Source organism: Phacochoerus africanus, chromosome X (assembly GCF_016906955.1).
Source record: "Phacochoerus africanus isolate WHEZ1 chromosome X, ROS_Pafr_v1, whole genome shotgun sequence".
Taxonomy (NCBI): Eukaryota; Metazoa; Chordata; class Mammalia; order Artiodactyla; family Suidae; genus Phacochoerus; species Phacochoerus africanus.
The window spans coordinates 59,108,618-59,117,949 of record NC_062560.1 but is presented as its reverse complement, the minus strand read 5'-3'; the positions used below and the strand labels follow the sequence as shown (position 1 = coordinate 59,117,949).

Below are 9,332 nucleotides of genomic sequence, written 5' to 3'. Positions count from 1 at the left end.
CTTGGACTGTGTGTAGCAGGGGTAGGGAGAATAGCATAGCCAAAGACAGCTCTCCACAGGGGCTGTCAGGACATCTGAGGTCATGCTTGTGGAATATTCAGATAGGAGACCCTGGTCAGGTCAGGGAATGGGGTTTATGGCTTCTTGGAATCCTGCCTCCTCCACCTTCAGTCACCTCCCTAGGAAAAAGGCTGAGGCCCTTCCCCATTCCTTCTGCAGCCTCCCCTTACCCCACCTTGAGTCCTATGTTGGTAATGCTCACAATCTCTGACCCTAACACCAAGCCTGCATTGTAACCTGCCCCTCATCCCTAGCCCATCGTCTCAGCAAAGAGCCACACAAAGTGCTTCTATTGTAATGCTTTATTGTTCCACTGGGGAGTCACTTGGACCTGGTTCTCTACCTCCCCTGTCTTAAGTGCCCTGCCCCCCTAAGGCTTTCAGACCTCTGTTCCTACCCACAGATTATGGTACACTCTGGAGAGAATATGTATATGTCTGTGTGTGTCTGTGTGTATATAGATGTGTGTGTGTATATATATATATATGTGTGTGTGTGTGTATCTATATATACACAAATACATTTTTTAATATTCTGACTGTACAGTATTTATAGGTACAATAAAACAGGCTTAAAAATTACAACTGGTTGGCTGGAATCTATCCCACTCCAGTTTATTCAGCCAAAAAATAATAATAATAAAGCACTAGTTGGTGTCCGGCGTTTGACTTTCCATGTGAACCAAGATGGCCAGTTGGGTGGGCTAGGTCAGGTTGAGATCAAGCTCCAGTGAGCTGAGATGACACTAGGCCCTTCCACCTTGCTGGCCAGCCACCTGATCCAGGGGCCAGGTCTCTGCTGGAGGAAGGGGCTGTCATGTCAACCTTTTACCATAGGCAACAATAGCGGAAAAAAAGGACATAGACACAGACAGTATCTCCTTGCCACCATCTGCTTTTGCTTGGCCTGTGCAGTGGGAGCAAGACTGTTTACTCTCCAGACATGGCAATGCGTGGCCAATGGCTACACAGGACCCCATGGAGTGGCAGTTAAAGTGTGGGGCCTAAGTCAGGAGAGACTGGTTCATTGGTCTCTTGAGACCTGAGAAAGGAAGTTTCCCCCCAGCTCTCACATCCCAAGCTATCCCAAATCGTCATGTCGCCTACTGGGGCCTGTCAGTGCCCTCTCTTTAAATCAGCCTTGTAAAAATCAGAATCGTATTTACACAAATCAACAGCTCACGGTGGTTGGGGCTGCCCTGTGCTCTGCTCCTGTGTCCGTTCACTTAAGTCCAATTTCTCTGCAAAAGGCAGTTCAGGGCCAATGTTGGACCCAAAGGCAGGACCAGAGCCTCCTGTCCAACCTCAAAGGGACCCTAGCACCAAGCACGTTGGCTTGGCCTCTCGGAACACCTGAGACCTAGAAACACACACTGCTCTCTTCCTCCTTGCCCTATAGGCAGGGGAGCCAGGAAGGCTTCAGACTGACCGGTGGCTCCGTGGACCTGGAGAGCAGTAGCCATCTTCTCGTTCCTGAATTGACTCCCCTTTCTCAGAAAGACAGAACACAGGTTTGGGGGTCGAGTGGAGACATGACACTGAAATTCTCTTTTCCTCCCCTCTATGTGCAGAGGAGCTTCAGGAAGTAAGGGAAACAGCCCGAGCTTGCTTCCGTCCTGGAAGCAGCATCCATCGGGGGCTGCTCTGCTCTCATCCCACCCTCGCTGCCCTGGGACAGGGGAAGCCTGGGTGGCGTCACCCTGGGACCAGGCTGAGGCTCACAACTTTGTCTCAGGACCAGCTGCCTGCAGGGTCGGGAAGGAGTCTCGGATCTTTGCCACCTCCATGGCACACAGGTGACCGAAGACTTTGTTGTACCAGTCAGGAGAACGGCCCCTGGAGAGGTAGAAGTGGGCAGGAATGAGCCATGGGTTCTTCCCCAGAGCCCTTGCCAGGAAAAAGGAAGACAGGACTTGCATCCACCCCCGACCCTGGGATCAGTGGCATGAAGTGGAGGTTGGAGGGCACCAGGCTTGAGGGGGCCTGGTACCTGAGGTCAGCACGGCAGATGTGGGTGAGCCGGGAGCGGCCCAGGCCACAAGGCTCCATGAGGTACTGGGAGGTGAGCATCAGGGCCCGCACCCCTGACTCAGGCACAGGTTGTTCAGGATCCAGGGACTGAGAGACGAGCAGGCAACCCCCGCGGGGCAGGTCAGAACGCCACATCCTGGGGGTTAGGGGGAGGGACACACACATTCAGCTTCCCTGATGCAGCGGTTCCCACCCCACCTCCCAGGTCCCCCATCATTCCAGGGTGACCGCCAGAACCCCTCACCGGAGCACCACAAAGTCGCGGCAGGGATGGGGTGCCATGCTGTCAGTGACGTAGTGGTACAGCTCCACACCCGGCATCAGGGCTTCCAGCACCTGAGCCCGCAGCAGGTCCTCATCCCAGAGGGCCCTCTCCCGCAGGACACGGTGTAGCACCACGGCCGGGGGGGCTGCCACCTCTGTAGATGCCTTCCACACACGCAGAGGGTGCCCATCTGGTGCCTGTGAATCCAGGAAGTGAGGACAGGGGCAGCTGTCAGGGCTGGAGAACTGCCAACCCCTGCCCTCACTGCAGCCCCTGACAAGGGAAGGCTACAAGGCTACTCTGCTAAGCCCAGCCAGACCCAGACAGGACAGCCCTGTGTTCCCTGTCCTCCTTCTTTCCATATTCCTGCTCCTCTGTGTGCTCAAGAGCACAAAGAGATGACAGGATGCACATTCTCTGAGGTCTACTAGGCTCTACCAGGAAATGGGCACAGTGCATGGAATTTCTGGAACTGAATGGGAAGAGATGTCAATCATCCTCAAGGAACTCCCCATCTAGTTTGGGAAGTGGAGCGCGTGCACGGTGACAAAAGCTGCCGTATTCTGAGCCTTTAGCACATGCCAGGCCTTGTGTGAGCTTCTCACTGCCATCATGTGAGGGGCTTTTACTATGATTGCTTTATCCATGGGAAACCTCAGGCCTGAAGTCTCACTCATAATCAGAATCCAGAAAGAATGAGACTAGTACCAAAAGAAGAACAGAGAGAAGTCACCTCCAGCCTGAGGCTCTGAATGGAGGAGGAGGCATATCAAGTTGGGGCTGAAAATGGCTGGGGAAATAGAATGCTTACAGCAGGTCGGTAGGGGCAGGAGGACAGCAAGGGCCGAAGCTCAAAGGTGGAAATGTAAGGAGATCGGCAGGACTGTGGCACAGGGAAGGAAGGGAGGTGAGGTTCTAAAAGTAGTAACAGGTCTGGAGTGGCCCTTTGGGAAGGTAATTCTGGCAAGGGCTCCCCAAGAAAGAGCTCTAGTCTCATTTGCTTCTCATTTCCTTAAGATTCTTGCTCTGTTGGCTGACATTTTGCAAGTATCAGGCGGAAGCACAGCAAGACAGCAGGGCAACTCCTTCCTTGGGGATTGCTGCATCACCACCACCCACCGGCCTGCACTCTGCCCTCTCTTGGCCCCATGGCAACCCTGGGCAGCGTGGTCCTCACCTTCTTGCAAGCCAGCTCCGTGTGCTGGGGTCCTGGCACGCTCATCCAGCCTTTGAAGCGCTCAGCAGCATCACGTAGCAGCTCCTGGACACTCTCTTCCATGTAGAGGCTTAGGCTCACACCAGCAGCTCGGGCCTGCCGCAGCTCAGCCAGGGCTGGGCCAGGAGGGCTGAGCTCAGCCGCACTGTAGGAGCTGCACAGTTGCAGCACCATGTCCTGGGGCACCTGGGATGGCGCACATACACACCGGCAAAGGGTCATGGACCCCATGGGGTCTGTCTGGTTCATTATAAGGAGTAGAAAGGCTTGGCTACTGCAGTGTGATAGATGAGAAACCTTGTAGGGGAAGAGCTGGAAGCAGGAGGTTGAGGAATGTGTGTCAAGATAGGCCCTCTTCCTGACTTAGGGTGCAAAAGGTCAGGCCTGATGGTTTTGCTGGGTTTGGGAAGTAGGCACCATGGCCTGGAGTGACTCACCTGGAAAAGTTTCTTGCAGTCACTGATCATGTGTGATAGGCCCTGGGTGGCAGCCATGTTCTCACTCAAGTCTCTAGGGCCTGGCCGGCCAACTAGGCTGCGTTTGCTCTTGATCCTGGAGGGAGGGGTCAGGAGGAGAGGACGGCACAAGGGCATAAGACAAGCTCCCCAAAAGGCTGCTTGCCAGTCCTGAACATAAAACAACTTGCTTTCCTTTCAAAGGCCCCGTTTCACAGCACCCAACCAGCCACGAACCCCTGAGGATTCAGGCTGACTCCTTGTGGTGCTGCCTGGGAACTGCAGTACCAGCTATCCAGGGCAAAAAATCCAATAGGTCCCAAACCCTCCCTGCCCGGCCTGGCCACGCCCCGCCCTGTTTCACCTGGGTGAATGGTTATCCTTCTTGGAGACATTGAGGTGGAAGATGGAGGGTGCCAAGCACACTGCCAGGTTACCGGCTGTCATCTGGTTTTCCTCAGCAGAGGCAATGTCGCTTAGGAAATAGAGCAGGGTCTGTAGCACCTCTCGGTTCTCATCAGGGAGCAGCAAGGTGGCAGCTTGTGCGGCTGCCAACCACTGATCCTTGGGTAGGACTGTGAGGAAGGCATGGCAGAAGGACTTCCTTATTCCCAGAGAGCCTCTGGCAGCAAGCCTCCTACTTTCAGTAATGCAGAAGGCACAGTGGTCCCAAGGGATGTTGGTGAAGGGGAAGGGCAAAGGTGGAGACTCGGAGGTCTCTGGGTGCTAGAAGTGAAGTGTAAGCTTGGGGAAGTCCTTGCCTTTCCTTAGGGCTGCAGTCTATCCTTCCATATAATAGGTTTGGAGAATAGAATGTGATCTCTCCTTAACTGACATACGGATTTAACTCTTCCATAACTGGAATCTTAAATCATTCCATCAGGAATCTCTTGATCAGGACTAGATAAGTCATCTGTCAGAGAGACCCCCTCCCATCCCTTAAAGGAAAGTAAATTTGTAATTACCACCACCACCAACAAAAAAGAATGTGTCTCTCTCTAAGGACCAACTCAGCATAGTAAATCTTCCAGTGAGCTCACAACAGGTTAATCTTCCACAAGCCCTAGGATTTAGAGAGGCTGGGGATGGAACAGGGTACTGAGAACAGGTGCAAGCAACTCACGCTGGTAGATCTGCAGGAAAGTTGTAGTGAGCTTGCTGGTGAAGATTGGCTCGGGCAGGTCCCGGAAATACTGCTTTAGCAGGTCAGCCACATCATAGGCTGACTGGCCTTCATAGCAGACATTGTCTGGGGAGGTCTCGTTCATCTGGCGCAGGTTCTGGATCCTGGACTTCACGCCAGACTTGCGGAAGATGCCCACCTGGCACAAGCAGGGGAGGGAGGAAGGAAGACTGTGGGGCCAGCCCTGGACCGAGTGTCAGGAAGGTAGGCCACCCCAGAGACATCCAAGCTGGCAAGCTTCCTGCTGGGCAGAGTAGGAGATAAATGGCAAAAGCAAAGGGAAGGGTTTTTATAGCTTTGGGGCCAAAAAGAAAGATGGCTTTAGTGGAAGTGAGTAGAAAAAGGAGGACCTAGGCTAAAGCGGAGGTCCTAGAAGTGGGAGCTATTGCGCCTGGGCCAGAAAAAAAGCTGGCATGGAATCAGACAGAAGGGAGCCTTGGGCCCATCCCTGTTGGGCCTTCCTGAGGATAGGAAGGGTCTCTACCTGATGCCAGAGCAGCTCTCCATCCCAATTCCTCAACCTTGAACTTCCTTCTCAGTAACATCTCTTCTCATGCTCTTTGGAAAGTCTCACCTGGTCCAGGCACTGGCTGCGTAGGTATCGCATGGCTTGCTGAATGCTCTGGGGCAGCGGCTGACCTGTGCGCTGCACGTGGATGAGGGGCGGCACCCCAAACACGTGCTGGCCTCGGTAGTCCGGTGTCTTGTTTCTCTTCATAAACTTGGGCATTGACCTGTTTGGGAGAGTGATCAGAAATCAGGAATGGGGGCGGGACATAGCCTGGACATTCAGCAGTTTGGGGGGATTCAGCTGGGGGTGAGCAGGGTAGGAAACACACCATATCCCCAGAGTCAACAATCATCATCAAGCACCTGCTCTGAGCCCAGTCCTAGAGAGTCCCAGAGGAACACAGGGAACTCTCAGTCTGGTCAAGGAGATAACTGCATCAATGGGTAGCGATAATACCTGTGGCCAGGAGTGGGCCAAGAACTTAGGGGAAGACCTACAAGGGAGGGGAACTGTACTTATAGCATCAGGGGAAGCTTCAGAAAGAACGTAGAAATTAAGCGGGCTCTTGAGGGATGGGTAGGTGTTGTGCCAGAGGAAAAATGGGAACCAGGCATTCTGGGCAGAGAGAACAGCATGGGCAAAGGCAAAGAGGCAGGAACAAGAGCGCAGAACATTCAGGGTGTTCCCGTCATGGCTCAGCAGAAATGAATCTGACTAACAGCCATGAGGACGGAGGTTCAATCCCTGGCCTCGCTCAGTGGGTTAAGGATCTGGCAGCGTTGCCGTGAGCTGTGGTGTAGGTTACAGATGTGGCTTGGATCTGGTCTTGCTGTGGCTGTGGTGTAGGCTTGGCAGCTGGAGCTCAGATCCTACCCCTAGCCTGGGAACGTCCATGTGCCACGGTGCAGCTGTAGAAAGACAAAAAAAAAAAAAAGGCACAGTGCATTCAGAGAAGAACGACTTGTCCACTGGACAATGTGGTGATTGCTTGGGAGTGGTGGGCTGAAGGGCCCGGCAGATGAGGCAGGGTCAGAACGTGCAATGACCGTGATAGGAAGGAAACTGGACCTTATTCTTTGGCAATGAGGAGCCACAAGAGGGGGTCTGTCAGTAAGGGGGACCCAAGCTGCATATTAAGACACTCTCCCTGGTGGCAGCATGGAAACTGGGATGGAGAAAGTACAGCTGGAAAACTCCCTACTCCCACCCCTCCTCACTCATACTCATACTCATGTGAACCCCACGCGCTTTCCCCACAGATGTACACACACCACTCAGAGCCACACAGACCTCTCCAGCCTCCTGGCACATCCACCACTCCACTGGCCCATAGGCTCCGCCTTCCTACACCTACCTTCTAAAGATGACCCTCCCAGGGCCCTGGAGTGGGGGCAAGGAAGGAGCCAGGACCTGGGTGAGCAGCCCACTGGGGCCCAGAAGGACTCACCAAACCCAGCCCTGTTTGTGGGGGACGGTGTACTTCTCCATGAAGGCGGTGAGCCGCAGCAGTGAGCCCTTGTGCAGGAGGTGGATCTGGCTGGCAAACTGCCGGTTGATCTCTAGTGACTCAGAGTTGAGGCTGGGCCGGTGGGAGTTCTGAAAGCTGTGCCAACGGAGCTTCCTGATGGGGGTGATGGGGTAGAGAAGGCCAGAGGGGCAGGTTTGGATAAACCTTAGGAAACTTGTGTTCTTTTGGTCCTCCACACCCCCCCAAAAAAAGAAAAGACAAGGAAATGGGACCACTGTCAGTGCTGCTGCTGGGCCCCAGGGGGCGGGGGTGGGGGGGGGAGAAAGCTTAGTCTTGGTTTCCAGGACTACTCAGCAGCCAAGATGCTATCAGGGAGGGTGGCACAGAGCTCAGGCACAACTAGTGCCAGCAAACAGTACCAGTCCCCCTTCCTGTCAAGACTGCAGTGGAGGGGCTGCTCTGAGAAACCCAGAATAGAGAAGCCGGGGATCAGAGACCATCTTCTCTGATGCCTTTGATTTACAGATGGGGAAACTGAGGCCCCAAAGGAGCAATCGAACTTACTCCTGGGCCTTGTGATTAAGAAGTTGGTTTGGAGGGGGTGATGGCAGAAAAGGGAGGGAGGGGGAAAGAAGAAGGGAGGAGGAGGGGTGGGGAAGGGGGAGAGAAAGAGAGAGGCTGCAGAAGCCCTGCCCCACCTCTACCCTGAACTCCCACCTGCAGGGTCGGGTCAGTGAGGCCCCAACGCCCGAATCTCGTCTTTCACGGGGTGCTGATGCCTGGAGTCCAGCCGGGGACCCTGTGGCCTCGGCCTCATTCATGGAGTTCCCACTACTGTCCAGCTCACTGGAGGAGGCCACAGTGTCAGAAATGGAGTGTCCTTCTTCCACAGACAGGCTGGAGGCAGAGGTGGGTTCCCCACCTGAATTTGCCTCCTGCTCATTATCCTGGGCCAAGCCTGGGCCCTCGGCCTCTGCCTGTGCCAGGAGCTCAGCCTCGGCTGGGCCCTGAGCCTGAGCCTGAGCCAGAACTCCTGGCTGGACATCCACCTGGCCCACGGCTAGGGACTCCTCATGGGCTGGAGCCTGGGTCTGGCCTTCCACTTCACTGGTAGCTATTTCTACTGATGAACTGGCCTCTTCCTCTTCTTCCTCCTCTTCTTCCTCTTCCTTATCTCTGGGCCCCAGAGCTCGGTACATGGCCTGAGACCAGAGCTCTACCCGTTGCTGCAGCCCCCACACATGCTGGAGGATGTCATCCAGGTGAGTGTAGCTGTCCCCATCCCCCTCCTCCTCTTCAGCCTCGGCCCCAGCCAGTACAGGCTCAGCTGGGTACAGCTCAGGCATGTTGTCATAGATGCTGGCATGGCTGCCTGTGGAGCCACAGGAGCCCCTGCGCCCTTCATAGCCCCAGCGCCTACCTGGCTGCCAATCTGCCAGGCAGTGTCCATCCTCAGGACACAGACTCTCAATGGACAGGGAGCGAGGGAATGTGCCTGGTTTGTGGTCCCTGGGCACATGAACCAGGCAGTCACCCCGGTGTACCCGCTGAGGATGCTGAAACGTGGCCACAGGCCAGGCCTCCCAGGCCCTCTGAGTCTCAGTGCCACTGCCACTGGCTGAGGTGGCCACCCAGTTCTTGGCCCTATAGAATCCAGCCGAAAGGAAGCCATGGCGACTTCGGAAAGAGGAGGCTTTGGTGGCCTTCTCTGGGGTGGCTGAGCTATCCTGGGGCTCTGCTTGCTGGCTGCCACCCTTTTCCTTCCGCCTCAGAGACTCAAGGTGTTTGAGGAAGCTACGGGAACGGTGCTTCTTGGTTTTGTCCTTGGGACCCTCCTGGGCCCTGGTGGGGCTGAGGAAGGGCTGGTCACTTGGGCTTGGAGCACGGCCTAGCAAGGACAGGTCCACCGGCTCGGGTGCTAGGCTCACAGTGATGGCTGGCAGGGAGGTGGCGCTAAGCTCAGTGAGGACACTCTCGCAGCTGGAGGTCACTGGCAGGCCAGGGCTTGGTGGGGCCAGCAGGTTGGAGGAGCCCACACGAGACCAGCGCTTACTCTCTCGCTGGAAGGCCCAGTGGTTGCTGATGGTACATTGATCTTCCTCCTCTGAGTCTTCATTCTGGGTAGGGTACCACAGGCTGGGGTC

The 9,332-nt window shown here is 55.2% G+C and overlaps 1 protein-coding gene across 4 annotated transcripts in view; it reads right to left on the bottom strand.

Annotated features, from left to right (window-relative positions):
• Nucleotides 1–347: 347 nt before the first annotated feature.
• Nucleotides 348–9,332, bottom strand: part of STARD8 (StAR related lipid transfer domain containing 8) — a 75,687-nt gene continuing 66,702 nt past the window's right edge. For 3 of the 4 annotated variants that reach the window (XM_047764415.1, XM_047764418.1, XM_047764419.1), the window contains 10 exons: nucleotides 7,906–9,305; nucleotides 7,168–7,341; nucleotides 5,784–5,943; nucleotides 5,150–5,348; nucleotides 4,391–4,601; nucleotides 4,009–4,123; nucleotides 3,533–3,883; nucleotides 2,335–2,552; nucleotides 2,050–2,226; nucleotides 348–1,895 (listed from right to left, as the gene is read on the bottom strand). In XM_047764415.1, coding sequence (XP_047620371.1) covers nucleotides 1,778–1,895; nucleotides 2,050–2,226; nucleotides 2,335–2,552; nucleotides 3,533–3,883; nucleotides 4,009–4,123; nucleotides 4,391–4,601; nucleotides 5,150–5,348; nucleotides 5,784–5,943; nucleotides 7,168–7,341; nucleotides 7,906–9,305 — 3,123 coding nt within the window. In that variant the 3' untranslated portion in view covers nucleotides 348–1,777. The remainder of the gene's footprint in view (nucleotides 1,896–2,049; nucleotides 2,227–2,334; nucleotides 2,553–3,532; nucleotides 3,884–4,008; nucleotides 4,124–4,390; nucleotides 4,602–5,149; nucleotides 5,349–5,783; nucleotides 5,944–7,167; nucleotides 7,342–7,905; nucleotides 9,306–9,332) is intronic. The other variant, XM_047764417.1, reaches the window with a different exon arrangement.